The 17,977-nt window shown below is 70.0% G+C and overlaps 1 protein-coding gene across 1 annotated transcript in view; it reads right to left on the reverse strand.

Moving 5' to 3' along the window:
• The window catches only part of FLNC (filamin C), a 64,339-nt gene that overhangs the window by 43,501 nt on the left and 2,861 nt on the right, over nucleotides 1-17,977 (reverse strand). Inside the window, 12 exon segments of the mRNA XM_072856559.1 lie at nucleotides 379-492; nucleotides 1,728-1,921; nucleotides 3,102-3,238; nucleotides 4,077-4,203; nucleotides 4,982-5,119; nucleotides 6,308-6,508; nucleotides 10,305-10,467; nucleotides 10,751-10,827; nucleotides 10,957-11,076; nucleotides 13,002-13,152; nucleotides 14,005-14,102; nucleotides 15,220-15,468. Of these exon segments, the coding sequence (XP_072712660.1) occupies nucleotides 379-492; nucleotides 1,728-1,921; nucleotides 3,102-3,238; nucleotides 4,077-4,203; nucleotides 4,982-5,119; nucleotides 6,308-6,508; nucleotides 10,305-10,467; nucleotides 10,751-10,827; nucleotides 10,957-11,076; nucleotides 13,002-13,152; nucleotides 14,005-14,102; nucleotides 15,220-15,468 (1,769 nt within the window).

Below are 17,977 nucleotides of genomic sequence, written 5' to 3' on the forward strand. Positions count from 1 at the left end.
CACTCAATGGCACCCAACAGCACCCAACAGCACTCAATGGCACCCATCGGCACCCAACGGCACTCATCGGCACCCAACGGCACTCAATGGCACTCATCGGCACCCAATGGCACCCAACGGCACCCAACGGTACCCAACGGCACCCAGTGGCACCCAACGGCACTCAATGGCACCCATTGGCACCCAATGGCACTCAATGGCACTCATCGGCACCCATTGGCACCCAACGGCACTCAATGGCACTCATCGGCACCCAATGGCACCCAACGGCACCCAACAGCACTCAGTGGCACCCAACGGTACCCAACGACATTCAACGGCACCCAATGGCACGCAACGGCACTCAGTGGCACCCATCGGCACCCATCGGCACCCTACCTGGGCGTAGAGCTTGAGGGGGCCCTTGCCGGCGCCGCGGGTGTCGATGGTGAACTCTGCCGGCCGCTCCACGATGCAGCCGGTGGGCTCCAGCCCCGGCCCGAAGGCCTTCACCTACGGGTGGGGGTCAGGGTGGGGGTCAGGGCGGCGCCGGCACCCTCAGCACCCACAGAGGGGCTGGGGGAAGGGGGGAGATTGGGGGGGGGGGGAGGGGAGGGCAGGAGACCGGTGCAAAGATGGGGTACAAAGATGGGGGGGTAGCACCCATGGGTGCGAAGGCGGGGAGCAGCACCCATGGGTGCAGGGGTGCCAACGCGAGCTGTGCCCGAGGACGAGGGAGAGCGGGAGCCACGGCACGGCAGCTGCTGGGTGGGGGGCAGAAGGGGGTGCTGTGGGGCACAGCAGGGTGCAGTGGGACGCAATGGGGTGCTATGGGGCGCAGCAAGGTGCTATGGGGTGCAGCAGGGCGCTAGGGGGTGCTATGGGGTGCTATGGGGCACAGCAGGGCACTATGGGGCGCTATGGGGTGCAGCGGGGTGCTATGGGGTGCAGCGTTGGGGCACAGTGGGGTGTAATGGGGCGCTATGGGGCACAGTGGGGTGCAGCAGGGTGCAATGGGGTGCAATGGGGTGCAGCAGGGTGCAGCGGGGCACTATGAGGCGCTATGGGCCACAGTGGCGTGCAGCAGGGTGCAATGGGGTGCAATGAGGTGCAATGGGGTGCAATGGGGCGCTATGGGGCGCTATGGGGTGCAGTGGGGTGCAGCAGGGTGCAATGGGGTGCAATGGGGCACAGCAGGGCGCTATGGGGTGCTATGGGGTGCAGTGGGGTGCCATGGGGCACAGCAGGGTGTAATGGGGCGCTATGGGGCGCTACTGGGCACAGTGGGGTGCAGCAGGGTGCAATGGGGCGCAGCGGGGTGCTACAGGGCACAGTGGGGTGCAGCAGGGTGCAGCGGGGTGCTATGGGGCTCTATGGGGCACAGTGGGGTGCGGCAGGGTGCAATGGGGCGCAGTGGGGCGCTATGGGGCACAGTGGGGTGCAATGGGGCGCAGCGGGGCGCAGTGGGGCGCTATGGGGCACAGCAGGGCACTATGGGGCGCAGCGGGGTGCAATGGGGCGCAGTGGGGCGCTATGGGGCACAGCAGGGCACTATGGGGCGCAGCGGGGTGCAATGGGGCGCAGCGGGGCGCAGCGGGGCGCTATGGGGCGCAGCGGGGCTCTACGGGGCACTACGGGGCACAGCAGGGTGCAATGGGGCGCAGCGGGGCGCTACGGGGCACAGTGGGGCACAGCGGGGCGCAGCGGGGCGCTATGGGGCGCAGCGGGGCGCTACGGGGGGCCGGCACCTTCTCGGGGCAGCAGTCGGGGGGCGCGGGGCGGACGCGGGCGATGAAGGGGCTGTCCCTGATGTCCTCGTCGTCGCAGACCACGTGCACGGCGTAGTCCCCCGCCTCGCCCGGCCAGTACCGCACGTCGCAGGAGCCGTCCCCGCGGTCGTCGCACTCGATCCGGGCCTGCGAGGGGCCCTCGATGGAGAAACCTGGGCGGCGGCGGCGGCGACGGGCGACGGGTGATGACGCGGGCCACCGGGGACCCCCGGCCTCCCCCGCGCCGCCCCTCGTCTCCCCGGGGCGGTGGCACCCCCCGTGTCCCCACCCCATGTCCCCAGGGCAATGGGACCCCCCCGTCCCCACACCCGTGTCCCCATGCCCTTGTCCCCAGGGCAGTGGCACCCCCCATGTCCCCACCCCTCGTCTCCCCGGGGCGGTGGCACCCCCCGTGTCCCCACACCCGTGTCCCCATGCCCTTGTCCCCAGGGCAGTGGCACCCCCCATGTCCCCACCCCTCGTGTCCCCAGGGCGGTGGCACTCCCCCGTCCCCACACCCGTGTCCCCATGCCCATGTCCCCAGGGTGGTGGCACCCCCCATGTCCCCACCCCCCGTGTCCCCAGGGTGGTGGCACCCCCCATGTCCCCAGACCCATGTCCCCATGCCCTTGTCCCCAGGGCCATGGCACCCCCGTGTCCCCACACCCGTGTCCCCATGCCCTTGTCCCCAGGGTGGTGGCACCCCCATGTCCCCACACCCGTGTCCCCATGCCCGTGTCCCCAGGGCAATGGGACCCCCGTCCCCACACCCGTGTCCCCATGCCCTTGTCCCCAGGGCGGTGGCACCCCCATGTCCCCAGACCTGTGTCCCCATGCCCGTGTCCCCAGGGTGGTGGCACCCCCCATGTCCCCAGACCCATGTCCCCATGCCCGTGTCCCCATGCCCTTGTCCCCAGGGTGGTGGCACCCCCGTGTCCCCACCCCCCATGTCCCCAGGGCCGTGGCACCCCCCGTGTCCCCAGGGCGGTGGCTCTGTCACAGCATCCCTCAGCCTGTGCCCACGGCCCCAGCGCGGTGGCACCCAGCCTGTGCCCGTGTCCCCATGTCCCCTGCATCCCCACATCCCCATGTCCCCATGTCCCTATGTCCCCACGTCCCCGTGTCCCTATGTCCCCACGTCCCCGTGTCCCCATGTCCCCACATCCCCATGTCCCCATGTCCCCACGTCCCCGTGTCCCCACATCCCCATGTCCCTGTGTCCCCACGTCCCCACGTCCCCCGCGTCCCCACGTCCCTGTGTCCCCCATGTCCCCGTGTGCCCACATCCCCAGGTCCCACTGTCCCACTGTCCCCGTGTCCCCCGTGTCCCCACGTCCCCGTGTCCCCGCTCACCCAGGGTCCCCACTTCGGTGCCGATGGCCTCCACCACGAAGTCGGCCGAGCGCCCGACCACGCCGCCCTCCAGCCCCGGCCCCCAGGCCCGAACCTTCTGCGCCCCCGCCGGGGCCCCCACCTGCACCTCGAAGGGGCTGCGGGCGCCCGTCACCGCCCGCGCACGCCCCTCGCACGCCCGCGCACGCCCGCGCACCCCCCTCGCCCGCCCGTCACCACCCGCACGCCCGTCACCGCCCGCGCACGCCCCTCGCACGCCCGTACGCCCGCGCACACCCATCACCGCCCGCACGCCCCTCACATGCCCCTCGCACGCCCCTCGCACGCCCATGCACGCCTGTCGCACGCTTGCAGCTCGCACGCCCCTCGTGCCTATTGCACATCCGTTGCCCCCCCCACACCCTCGCACGCTCGTAGCTCACACGCCCCTCGCACACCTGCACACGCCCATCGCACGCTTGCAGCTCGCACGCCCCTCGTGCCTATTGCACGCCCCTCGCCCGCCCCCACACCCTCGCACGCTCGTAGCTCGCGCGCCCCTCGCACACCTGCACCCCACACGTGCCCACTCACCCCCCTTGCACACTTCTAGCTCACACGCCCCTCCCCCCCCCCACACCTATCACACGCCCCTCGCACGCCCCACACGCCCTCCCTCGTACCTTGCACGCCCCTCACGCCCCTCGCACGCCCCACACGCGCCTTGCACGCCCCTCGCCCCCCCACACCTATCACACGCCCCTCGCACGCCCCACACGCCCTCCCTCGTACCTTGCACGCCCCTCGCACCCCCCCCACCCCTCGCACACCCCCCACCCCCCCTCTTTGCACACCCCTCGCACACCCACACCCCGGCGGCCTGGGGGGAACCCCCCGCGTCTGCACCCAGCCCCGCCAGGCCGCCGGGGAAGGGGGGTGCAGGGTGGGGGGTCCCATGGGTGGGGGGTGTCCCATGGGTGGGGGGTGTCAGCTGACCTGCGGGGGATGGCGTAGCCGCCCCAGGTGATGGCCACCTGGTATTTGCCGGGCACCGCGGGGTGGTACTCGCACTCGTAGACGCCGTCGCCCGCGTCCCGCACCGTCACCGGCTCCTCCGTCCCCTCTGCGCGAAAAGGGGGGTCAGATATAGGGGGACCCCCATATGGGACCCCCTCCCCCCACCTATATAACCCTCAGAGGCACCCTCTTCGTTACGCAACCCCCCAACCTGTCCGTGGGCACCCCCACCCATGGGAGCCCCCACCCACCCGTGGGCACCCCATGGGACCCCCAATCATCCCCCCATAAGGACCCCCATGGGGCCCCCCAACCGTGCCCCCCCTCACCCGATGGGGACCCCATGGGGACCCCCGCACCCACGCACCCGCCCCCACGAGTGCCCCCAGCCCTGCCCCCCACTGCCCCCCATGCACCCTTGCACCCCCACCCGTGCACCCATCACCCCCTTGCACACCCAACTCCTTGCACACCCAGCTCCTTGCACACCCAGCTCCTTGCACCCATCACCCCCTTGCACACCGATCATCTCCTTGCACCCCCACCCATGCACCCATCACCCCCTTGCACACCCAGCTCCTTGCACCCATCACCCCCTTGCACACCCATCCCCTTGCACACCCAGCTCCTTGCACACCCATCCCCTTGCACCCATCACCCCCTTGCACACCCGTCATCTCCTTGCACCTCCACCCATGCACCCATCACCCCCTTGCACACCCATCCCCTTGCACCCATCACCCCCTTGCACACCCATCATCTCCTTGCACCCCCACCCATGCACCCATCACCCCTTGCACCCCCATCTCCTTGCACCCCCATCTCCTTGCACCCACCATGTCCTTGCCCCCGTTGCCCCCCTTGCACACCCCTTGCACACTCACTGGGCCCCTTGACGAGCACCCGCAGGTCCCCGGTGCCGGCGCCCTTGGTCAGCACCCTGAAGTCGGCCGCCTCCTGCACCCGCACGCCCTTGGGCTGCAGCCCCCGGCCCGTGGCCCGGCACGCCGAGGGGTTGCACGCTGCCGCGGCACGCGTGGCACGCTCAGCGCCCGGCGCCACCGGGACCCGGGGGTGCCGGGGGTGCCGGGCTAGGGGGGACACACCCCAGGGAAGCGCTGGGGACGTGGGGTGGGGGCAGAGGGGGGACGTGGGGACACGGGGGTGCCCTGGGGTCCCCAGGGGTGTAAGGGTGCCATGGGGACACCCTGGGGAGACCTTGGGGACACCCTGGGGACACCCTGGGGACAGAGGGGTGCCCTGGGGACACCCTGGGGACATAAGGGACCCATGGGGGACACCCTGGGGACATAAGGGACCCATGGGAGACACCCTGGGGACACCTTGGGGACAAAGGGGTGCCATGGGGACACGCTGGGGACATCCTGGGGACATAAGGGACCTATGGGGACACCCTGGGGACACCCTGGGGACATAAGGGACCCATGGGGGACACCCTGGGGACACCCTGGGGACAAAGGGGTGCCATGGGGACACCCTGGGGACACAAGGGACCTATGGGGACACCCTGGGGACACCCTGGGGACATAAGGGACCCATGGGGGACACCCTGGGGACACCCTGGGGACAAAGGGGTGCCATGGGGACACCCTGGGGACACAAGGGACCTATGGGGACACCCTGGGGACACCCTGGGGACATAAGGGACCCATGGGGGACACCCTGGGGACACCCTGGGGACATAAGGGACCTATGGGGGACACCCTGGGGACACCTTGGGGACAAAGGGGTGCCATGGGGACACCCTGGGGACACAAGGGACCTATGGGGACACCCTGGGGACACCCTGGGGACATAAGGGACCCATGGGAGACACCCTGGGGACACCTTGGGGACAAAGGGGTGCCATGGGGACACCCTGGGGACACAAGGGACCTATGGGGACACCCTGGGGACACCCTGGGGACATAAGGGACCCATGGGGGACACCCTGGGGACACCTTGGGGACAAAGGGGTGCCATGGGGTCCCCAGGGGAATAAGGGTGCCCTGGGGACACCCTGGGGACATAAGGGACCCATGGGGACACCCAGGGACCGATGGGCATCACAGGGACACCCTAGGGACACAGGGGTGCCATGGGGTCCCCAGGAGCATAACGGTGCCATGGGGACACCATGGGCACCGATGGGTGCCATGGGGCCACCAGGGTCACCGATGGGTGCCATGGGGACACGGTGGGGACCTCACCTTCGGCTACGTTGACGGTGAAGGGGCTCTTGGGGATCTGGGCGCCGGCGTAGGTGACGCAGACGGTGTGTGGCCCCTCCAGGACGGGCCGGTAGGTGCAGCGGTAGATGTTGTCCCCTTTGTCCTCCAGCATCACCTCCACCGTGTCCCTCCGGCCCTGGGGGTCCACGATCACCACCCCCACGTCGCCCGGGCCGGCCCCTGCCACCGCAAGGACATGGGCTCAGTGCCACCAGGCCATGCCATGGCCATGCCACCACGAGAACATAGCCCAAGTGTCACCCGGCCATGCCATGGCCATGCCACCACGAGGACACGGGCTCAGTGCCACCAGGCCATGCCATGGCCATGCCACCACGAGGACATGGTCCAAGTGCCACCAGGCCATGCCATGGCCATGCCACCACGAGGACGTGGTCCAAGTGCCACCCGGCCATGGATGGCCATGCCACCATCAGGACATGGTCCAAGTGCCACCCAGCCATGCCATGGCCATGCCACCACGAGGACGTGGTCCAAGTGCCACCAGGCCATGCCATGGCCATGCCACCACGAGGACATGGTCCAAGTGCCACTCAGCCGTGCCATGGCCATGCCTCCACGAGGACGTGGTCCAAGTGCCACCAGGCCATGCCATGGCCATGCCACCATCAGGACATGGTCCAAGTGCCACCCAGCCATGCCATGGCCATGCCACCACGAGGACGTGGTCCAAGTGCCACCAGGCCATGCCATGGCCATGCCACCACGAGGACATGGTCCAAGTGCCACTCAGCCGTGCCATGGCCATGCCTCCACGAGGACATGGTCCAAGTGCCACCAGGCCATGCCATGGCCATGCCACCACGAGGACATGGTCCAAGTGCCACCTGGCCATGGATGGCCATGCCACCATCAGGACATGGTCCAAGTGCCACCCAGCCATGCCATGGCCATGCCACCACGAGGACGTGGTCCAAGTGCCACCAGGCCATGCCATGGCCATGCCACCATCAGGACATGGTCCAAGTGCCACCCAGCCATGCCATGGCCATGCCACCACGAGGACATGGTCCAAGTGCCACTCGGCCGTGCCATGGCCATGCCTCCACGAGGACATGGTCCAAGTGCCACCAGGCCATGCCATGGCCATGCCACCACGAGGACGTGGTCCAAGTGCCACCTGGCCATGGATGGCCATGCCACCATCAGGACATGGTCCAAGTGCCACCCAGCCATGCCATGGCCATGCCACCACGAGGACACAGTCTCAGTGCCCCCTGGCCATGGATGGCCATGCCACCACAAGGACGTGGTCCAAGTGCCACCCAGCCGTGCCATGGCCACGCCACCACGAGGATGTGCCCCAGAGCCACCTGCCATGCCGTGGCCGTGCCACCATGAGGACACAGTCTCAGTGTCACCCGGCCATGCCACCGTGAGAACATGGCACCAGAGCCACCCAGCTGTGCCATGGCCATGTCACCAGGAGGATGTGCCCCCACAGCCATGAGGCCATGCCGTGGCTATGCCACACCTCAGTGTCCCCTGGGCCAGGTCATGGCAAGGACGTGACCCCAGTGCCACCAGGCCATGACACAGTGAGGACCATCCAGCCAAGCCATGGCAAGGACACGGGCTCAGTGCCACCCAGCCACGTCATTGCTGTGCCACCACAAGGACGCGATGTCAGTGCCACCTGGCCATGGATGGCCATGCCACTACGATGACATAGTCTCAGTGCCACCAGGCCACACCATCATGAGGACACAGCCCCCGAGCCACAAGGCCATTCCATGGCCATGGCACGAGGAGGACGCGGTCTCCGTGCCACCCAGCCGTGCCATGGCCATGCCGCCATGAGAAGATGGCCCCAGAGGCATCAGGCCACGCCATGGCCATGCCACCATGAGGATGTGGCCCCAGAGCCACCAGGCCATGCCATGGCCATGGCACGAGAAGGACACGTTCTCAGTGCCACCCAGCCACGCCACGGCCACGCCACCATGAGAACATGGCCCCAGAGCCACCAGACCATCCCATGGCCATGCCACCTTGAGGACACGGCCCCAGAGCCACCAGGCCATGCCATGGCCACGCCACCATGAGAACATGGCCCCAGAGCCATCGTGCCATGCCATGGCCATGCCACCTTGAGGACACGGCCCCAGAGCCACCAGGCCATCCCATGGCTGTGCCACCATGAGAACATGGCCCCAGAGCCATCGTGCCATGCCATGGCCATGCCACCATGAGGACACGGCCCCAGAGCCACCAGGCCATCCCATGGCTGTGCCACCATGAGAACATGGCCCCAGAGCCATCGTGCCATGCCATGGCCATGCCACCATGAGGACACAGCCCCAGAGCCACCAGGCCATGCCATGGCCACGCCACCATGAGGACACGGCCCCAGAGCCATCGTGCCACGCCACGGCCACGCCACCATGAGAACATGGCCCCAGACCCACCAGACCATCCCATGGCCATGCCACCTTGAGGACACGGCCCCAGAGCCACCAGGCCATGCCATGGCCACGCCACCATGAGAACATGGCCCCAGAGCCATCGTGCCATGCCATGGCCACGCCACCATGAGGATGTGGCCCCAGAGCCACCAGGCCATGCCATGGCCATGGCACGAGAAGGACACATTCTCAGTGCCACCCAGCCACGCCATGGCCATGCCACCATGAGAGCATGGCACCAGAGCCACCTGACCGTGCCATGGCCATGCCACCATGAGGACACGGCCCTAGAACCACAAGCCCATCTCATGGCCACGCCACCATGAGAACATGGCCCCAGAGCCATCGTGCCACGCCATGGCCACGCCACCATGAGAACATGGCCCCAGACCCACCAGACCATCCCATGGCCATGCCACCTTGAGGACACGGCCCCAGAGCCACCAGGCCATGCCATGGCCACGCCACCATGAGAACATGGCCCCAGAGCCATCGTGCCATGCCATGGCCATGCCACCTTGAGGACACGGCCCCAGAGCCACCAGGCCATCCCATGGCTGTGCCACCATGAGAACATGGCCCCAGACCCACCAGACCATCCCATGGCCATGCCACCTTGAGGACACGGCCCCAGAGCCACCAGGCCATGCCATGGCCACGCCACCATGAGAACATGGCCCCAGAGCCATCGTGCCATGCCATGGCCACGCCACCATGAGGATGTGGCCCCAGAGCCACCAGGCCATGCCATGGCCATGGCACGAGAAGGACACATTCTCAGTGCCACCCAGCCACGCCATGGCCATGCCACCATGAGAGCATGGCACCAGAGCCACCTGACCGTGCCATGGCCATGCCACCATGAGGACACGGCCCTAGAACCACAAGCCCATCTCATGGCCACGCCACCATGAGAACATGGCCCCAGAGCCATCGTGCCACGCCATGGCCACGCCACCATGAGAACATGGCCCCAGACCCACCAGACCATCCCATGGCCATGCCACCTTGAGGACACGGCCCCAGAGCCACCAGGCCATGCCATGGCCACGCCACCATGAGAACATGGCCCCAGAGCCATCGTGCCATGCCATGGCCATGCCACCTTGAGGACACGGCCCCAGAGCCACCAGGCCATCCCATGGCTGTGCCACCATGAGAACATGGCCCCAGAGCCATCGTGCCATGCCATGGCCATGCCACCATGAGGACACGGCCCCAGAGCCACCAGGCCATCCCATGGCTGTGCCACCATGAGAACATGGCCCCAGAGCCATCGTGCCATGCCATGGCCATGCCACCATGAGGACACGGCCCCAGAGCCACCAGGCCATCCCATGGCCGTGCCACCATGAGAACATGGTCCCAGAGCCATCGTGCCACACCACGGCCACGCCACCATGAGGACACGGCCTCGATGCCGCTCAGCACCACCGCGGCCGTGCCACACCTGAGTGCCACCGGCCCACGTCACGTCCCCATAGCTCCCCGGGGCAGCGACCCGACCCTCCCCCCCCCCTTCCCCGTGCGCGGTGGCCACCGGAGCCCACCTGCGGTGTAGATGTCGAAGTAGGTGGGCTTGTTGGCCACGTTGCCAACGGGCTCCAGGCCGGGGCCGCGCGCCGTCACCTTGCTGGCGTCCCCCAGGGCCATGCCCACGTTGACGCCGAAGGGGCTCTTGTCGATGTTCTGCCCCGCGAACAGCACCGTCACCTGCGGGACGCGGGGGGTCAGGGGTGGCCGTGTGTCCCCCCGCCACCGCCACGGGGCACCCGGCACCCCGGTCACCCCCCACCCAGGGGATGCCTCGCAGGGGACACCTCGGGGACCCCCGGTGCGATACCGCTGGGGACCCTCATGGGACATCCCTTGGGGATCCTCACAGAGCCCCCCCCCCCCCGGGGACCCCCAGCACCCCTCCGTGGGGGGGGCACGCACCCACCCACCCACCCCGCACCCCAAAACACAGGGGTGGGGGAGCGCTGCGGGTGCTCACCTTGTGCAGCCCCCCGACCTTGGGCACGTAGGTGACGCTGTACGTCCGCTTCTTGTCATTGTTGGGGACCACCTTGGCCTGCGGAGAGGACCCCCCAAAAATAGAGGGTGGGTGGGAGGGGGTGACACAGAGCTGGGGACCACCGCCCCCCCCCAGCCCCACAAGAGGGGTGCTGGGGGGACGCAGGGGTGCGGGTGCCCACCCTCCCTCCTCGGTGTGTCCCTCGGGGTCCTCGACGTAGACCAGGACCTCGCCCACCCCCGCCTCGAGGGTCTCCACCGTGAACTGCGCCGGCTTCAGCACCACGTTCCCCTGGGGCTCGATGCCTGCGGGGGACCCGGGGGGGGTCAGGGTGCCCCCCACCCACCCAGCACCCCATGGTGGGCACCCACAGCCTGGGACCCCCCTCGGCCACCCCAGCCTGGGACCTCCGGGTGGCCCTTGGGGGTGGCAGGGGGACCCAGGGGACCCCCCACGTGGGGGGGGGGGGGACACCCTGGGGTTGGTGGGGGGACCTGTGGGTCACCCTCATGGCCTGACGTCCCCTGTCACCCCAGGGCACCCCTGTGCTTGGTCACCGTGTCACCCCGTGTCCCCTCCCCATGCCACCCCTGGCCGTGGTGTCCCCCCGTGTCCCCCATGTCCCCCTGTGTCACCCCTGTGCCTGGCCACGGTGTCCCCCATGTCCCCCATGTCCCCCGTGTCACCCCTGTGCCTGGCTGTGGTGTCCCCCCATGTCCCCCATGTCCCCCTGTGTCACCCCTGTGCCTGGCCGTGGTGTCCCCCCATGTCCCCCATGTCCCCCTGTGTCACCCCTGTGCCTGGCCGTGGTGTCCCCCATGTCCCCCATGTCCCCCTGTGTCACCCCTGTGCCTGGCTGTGGTGTCCCCCATGTCCCCCATGTCCCCCGTGTCACCCCTGTGCCTGGCCGTGGTGTCCCCCATGTCCCCCATGTCCCCCTGTGTCACCCCTGTGCCTGGCCACGGTGTCCCCCATGTCCCCCATGTCCCCCGTGTCACCCCTGTGCCTGGCTGTGGTGTCCCCCCATGTCCCCCATGTCCCCCTGTGTCACCCCTGTGCCTGGCTGTGGTGTCCCCCATGTCCCCCATGTCCCCCGTGTCACCCCTGTGCCTGGCTGTGGTGTCCCCCCATGTCCCCCATGTCCCCCGTGTCACCCCTGTGCCTGGCCACAGTGTCCCCCCATGTCCCCCATGTCCCCCCGTGTCACCCCTGTGCCTGGCCGTGGTGTCCCCCATGTCCCCCATGTCCCCCGTGTCACCCCTGTGCCTGGCCGTGGTGTCCCCCATGTCCCCCATGTCCCCTGTGTCACCCCTGTGCCTGGCTGTGGTGTCCCCCATGTCCCCCACGTCCCCCTGTGCCTGGCTGTGGTGTCCCCCATGTCCCCATGTCCCCCGTGTCACCCCTGTGCCTGGCCACAGTGTCCCCCATGTCCCCCATGTCCCCCATGTCACCCCTGTGCCTGGCCGTGGTGTCCCCCATGTCCCCCCGTGTCACCCCTGTGCCTGGCTGTGGTGTCCCCCATGTCCCCCATGTCCCCCCACGTCCCCCTGTGCCTGGCTGTGGTGTCCCCCATGTCCCCCATGTCCCCCGTGTCACCCCTGTGCCTGGCTGTGGTGTCCCCCATGTCCCCCATGTCCCCCGTGTCACCCCTGTGCCTGGCTGTGGTGTCCCCCCATGTCCCCCATGTCCCCCCGTGTCACCCCTGTGCCTGGCCACAGTGTCCCCCATGTCCCCCATGTCCCCCATGTCACCCCTGTGCCTGGCCGTGGGTGTCCCCCATGTCCCCCGTGTCACCCCTGTGCCTGGCTGTGGTGTCCCCCATGTCCCCATGTCCCCCACGTCCCCCTGTGCCTGGCTGTGGTGTCCCCCATGTCCCCCATGTCCCCCGTGTCACCCCTGTGCCTGGCTGTGGTGTCCCCCCATGTCCCCCATGTCCCCCCGTGTCACCCCTGTGCCTGGCTGTGGTGTCCCCCCATGTCCCCCACGTCCCCCTGTGCCTGGCTGTGGTGTCCCCCCATGTCCCCCATGTCCCCCGCGTCCCCCTGTGCCTGGTCATGCTGTCCCCCTTGTGCCTGGCCGTGGTGTCCCCTTGTGTCCCCCTATGTCCCCCCTGTGCCTGGCCGTGGCGTCCCCCGTGTCCCCCCATGCCACCCCTGTGCCCGGCCATGCTGTCCCCCCTGTGCCTGGCCGTGGCGTCCCCCGCGTCCCCCGCGTCCCCCGCGCCCCGTACCGGGCCCGTAGGCGCGGGCGCGGGTGGGCTGGGGCTGGCGGGCGCGCAGGGGGGCCCCCGGCTTCAGCTTGGCCTTGGGGAACTGGGACAGGTACGTCATCACCGAGTGCTCGTCCACGTTGGGGTCCACGATCTCCTCGGGGGCGATCACCTGGGGACGGGGACCCCCCCGCCCGTCAGCCCCTCCTGCCGCCCCCGCCCGCCCCCGGGGGAGCCTCCGTGCCCAGGGACCCCCCTGCACCCCCAGGGACACCCTGGGGACCCCCCTGTAACACCGAGGGTCCCCTCCGTGCCCAGGGAGCCCCCCAGAGACCCCCTAAACCCCCAGGGACCCCCCTAAACCCCTAGAGACACCCCCCCCCATGCCCAGGGACACCCTGGGGACCCCCTGTACCCTCAGGGACCCCCCATGCCCAGGGCCACCTTGGGGACCCCCCGTACCCCCAGGGACCCCCCAATGCCCAGGGACACCTTGGGGACCCCCTGTACCCTCAGGGACCCCCCATGCCCAGGGCCACCTTGGGGACCCCCGTACCCCAGGGACCCCCCGAATGCCCAGGGACACACTGGGGACCCCCTGTACCCCCAGGGACCCTCCCTGCACCCCTAGAGACGCCCCCCATGCCCAGGGACACCCTGGGGACCCCCTGCACCCCCAGGGACCCCCCCATGCCCAGGGACACCTTGGGGACCCCCTGCACCCCAGGGACCCCCATGCCCAGGGACACCTTGGGGACCCCTGCACCCCCAGGGACCCCCCATGCCCAGGGACACCTTGGGGACCCCCTGCACCCCCAGGGACCCCCCATGCCCAGGGACACCTTGGGGACCCCCTGCACCCCCAGGGGACCCCCCCCATGCCCAGGGACACCCTGGGGACCCCTCCACACCCCCCACCCTACGGTGGGACTCGCTGGCACCCCAAACCCCTGCCCACGTGCCCCCCCGTCAGCTGCGCGGTGGGGACGCCGGGCCCCCCCAGTGCTCCCAGTGCTCCCAGTACCTGGGGGACGCCCAGCCAGTCGTCCGCCTGCTGCATGGCCTCCCGGGCGTTCTGCACCGGCTGGTTGGGGTCCCAGTTCTCCCAGTCCGGGCACAGGCCTGGCACGGGGGGCACCCCCAGAGGGGTCAGCACCCCCCTGCCCACCCCGCCCGGGGCTCTGCCCCCAGAGACGCCCACTGCCCCCCAGTGCCCCCCAGTATCCCCAGTCCCTCCCAGTGCCCCCAGTGCCGTCCCTCACCGGGCGCACAGTTGTCCACCAGCGCGCCCAGTGCCCCCAATCCCATGGTGTCCCCAGTGTCCCCAGTATCCCCAGTCCCTCCCAGTGCCCCCAGTCCCTCACTGGGCGCGCAGTTGTCCACCAGCGCGCCCAGCGCCCCTGGTCCCCATAGTGTCCCCAGTGTCCCCAGTCCCTCCCAGTGCTCCCAGTCCCTCACCGGGCGCGCAGTTGTCCACCAGCGCGCCCAGCGCCCCCAGTCCCCATAGTGTCCCCAGTGTCCCCAGTGTCCCCAGTGTCCCCAGTGTCCCCAGTGTCCCCAGCGCCCCCAGTGTCCCCAATCCCCCCAGTCCCTCCCAGTGCCCCCAGTCCCTCACCGGGCGCGCAGTTGTCCACCAGCGCACCCAGCGCCCCAATCCCCATAGTGTCCCCAGTGTCCCCAGTGTCCCCAATCCCCCAGCGCCCCCAATCCCCCCAGTCCCTCCCAGTGCTCCCAGTGCCCCCAGTCCCTCACCGGGCGCGCAGTTGTCCACCAGTGCGCCCAGCGCCCCAATCCCCATAGTGTCCCCAGCGCCCCCAGCGCCCCCAGTGTCCCCAATCCCCCAGCGCCCCCAGTCCCTCCCAATCCCCCCAGTCCCTCCCAGTCCCTCCCAGTGCTCCCAGTCCCTCACCGGGCGCGCAGTTGTCCACCAGCGCGCCCAGCGCCCCTGGTCCCCATAGTGTCCCCAGTGTCCCCAGTGTCCCCAGAGCCCCCAGTGCCCCCAATCCCCCAGCGCCCCCAATCCCCCAGTCCCTCCCAGTGCCCCCAGTCCCTCCCAGTGCTCCCAGTGCCCCCAGTCCCTCACCGGGCGCGCAGTTGTCCACCAGTGCGCCCAGCGCCCCCAATCCCCATAGTGTCCCCAGTGTCCCCAGCGCCCCCAGTGTCCCCAATCCCCCAGCGCCCCAGTCCCTCCCAATCCCCCCAGTCCCTCCCAGTGCTCCCAGTGCTCCCAGTCCCTCACCGGGCGCGCAGTTGTCCACCAGCGCGCCCAGCGCCTTGCCGTCCTGCCAGTCCTTGCTGAAGTTGGTGATGGGCAGCTGGGGCACCTTGTTCTGGATCCAGCCCAGCAGGCGCTGCTTGGGCGTCTGCCGCCGCCCTTCCTCCTCCTCCTCCTCCTCCCAGACCGGCATGGAGATGGAGTAGTGCAGGATCAGCGTCCACACCAGCCCCAGGATCAGCTTCAGGTTCCCGTCCACGATGGCCTTGCTGTCTGCGGGGACACCGGCACCTCGGGGACGCCGCGCGGGGGCCTCCGCCACCCCCCACTGCCTGGGGCGGCCCAGGGGTCCCCGCCGCCCCCCGCAGCCTGGGGACACACGGGGGTCCCCGACACCCCGACAGCCTGGGGACACACGGGGGTCCCTGCCACCTCCACGGCCTGGGGACACACGGGGGACACATGGGGGTCCCCGACACCCCGACAGCCTGGGGACACACGGGGGTCCCTGCCACCTCCACGGCCTGGGGACACACGGGGGACACATGGGGGTCCCCGACACCCCGACACCAGCCTGGGGACACACGGGGGTCCCTGCCACCCCCCACAGCCTGGGGACACACGGGGGTCCCCGACACCCCAACACCAGCCTGGGGACACACGGGGGACACACGGGGGTCCCTGCCACCCCCTACAGCCTGGGGACACACGGGGGTCCCCGACACCCCGACACCAGTCTGGGGACACACGGGGGTCCCTGCCACCTCCACGGCCTGGGGACACACAGGGGACACACGGGGGTCCCTGCCACCTCCACGGCCTGGGGACACACGGGGGACACATGGGGGTCCCCGACACCCCGACACCAGCCTGGGGACACACGGGGGTCCCCGACACCCCAACAGCCTGGGGACACACGGGGGACACACGGGGGTCCCTGCCACCTCCACGGCCTGGGGACACACGGGGGACACATGGGGGTCCCCGACACCCCGACACCAGCCTGGGGACACACGGGGGTCCCTGCCACCCCCCACAGCCTGGGGACACACGGGGGTCCCCGACACCCCAACACCAGCCTGGGGACACACGGGGGACACACGGGGGTCCCTGCCACCCCCTACAGCCTGGGGACACACGGGGGTCCCCGACACCCCGACACCAGTCTGGGGACACACAGGGGTCCCTGACACCCCAACAGCCTGGGGACACACGGGGGACACATGGGGGTCCCTGCCACCCGACACCAGCCTGGGGACACACGGGGTCCCTGCACCCCGACACCAGTCTGGGGACACACAGGGGTCCCTGACACCCCAACAGCCTGGGGACACACGGGGGACACATGGGGGTCCCCGACACCCCGACACCAGCCTGGGGACACACGGGGGTCCCTGCTACCCCAACAGTCTGGGGACACACGGGGGTCCCTGCCACCTCCACGGCCTGGGGACACACAGGGGACACACGGGGGTCCCTGCCACCTCCACGGCCTGGGGACACACGGGGGACACATGGGGGTCCCCGACACCCCGACACCAGCCTGGGGACACACGGGGGTCCCCGACACCCCAACAGCCTGGGGACACACGGGGGACACATGGGGGTCCCCGACACCCCGACACCAGCCTGGGGACACACGGGGGTCCCTGCCACCCCAACAGCCTGGGGACACACAGGGGACACACGGGGGTCCCTGCCACCCCGACACCAGCCTGGGGAAACACGGGGGACACACGGGGATCCCCGACACCCCCACAGCCTGGGGACACACGGGGGTCCCTGCCACCTCCACGGCCTGGGGACACACGGGGGACACATGGGGGTCCCCGACACCCCGACACCAGCCTGGGGACACACGGGGGTCCCTGCCACCTCCACGGCCTGGGGACACACGGGGGACACACGGGGGTCCCTGCCACCTCCACGGCCTGGGGACACACGGGGGACACACGGGGGTCCCCGACACCCCGACACCAGCCTGGGGACACACGGGGGTCCCTGCCACCCCCCACAGCCTGGGGACACACGGGGGTCCCCGACACCCCGACACCAGTCTGGGGACACACGGGGGTCCCTGCCACCTCCACGGCCTGGGGACACACGGGGGTCCCCGACACCCCCGGGACACCCCGACACCCCACGGCACCGTCCCCCCTGTCCCCCCACAGCACCCAGCTGCAGCCCCCTGCACCCCGGCCCCCCGGGGGTCCCCAGCTGGGGGACCAGCACCCCACGTCCCCCCACGGCACAGCACGGGGGACCCCGACCTCCCACGGGGCAGGGCCTAGGGGGGACCCCCGCAGCACCCTGGGGGTCCCCGACCCCCCCAGCACCCTGGGGTGACCCCATCTGAGCACCCTGGGGGTCCCCGACCCCCCCAGCACCCTGGGGGTCCCTGGCCCTGGGTGGGAGGCGGGGGGGGAGCGCCGGGCCGGGGGAAACTGAGGCAGGGGGCGGCTGGGGGGGGAGGGGCAGGGAGGCCCCAGGCATGCCGGCCCCTCCCCACCGCCCCGCAGAGAGGACCCAGGCGTGCCGGCCCCTCCCCTCCCCTCTCCCCCTCCCCCCCCCAAGCGATCGTGTTTCGGGGAGGAAATGGGCTGCAGATGTGGCCGGGACCCCCCCCTATTGCGGGGGCCTCGGGGGAACATCTGGGGGGCACCCAACATCTGGGGGGGGCACCCAACATCTGGGGGGGGGGTGACACCCCGGGGGGGGGGACACTGGGGGGTGCGCAGGGATGCTCAGCCCCACCCCCCCCGCACCCACCGGGTCTGGGTGT

Source organism: Ciconia boyciana, chromosome 1 (genome assembly GCF_034638445.1).
Source record: "Ciconia boyciana chromosome 1, ASM3463844v1, whole genome shotgun sequence".
NCBI lineage: Eukaryota > Metazoa > Chordata > Aves > Ciconiiformes > Ciconiidae > Ciconia > Ciconia boyciana.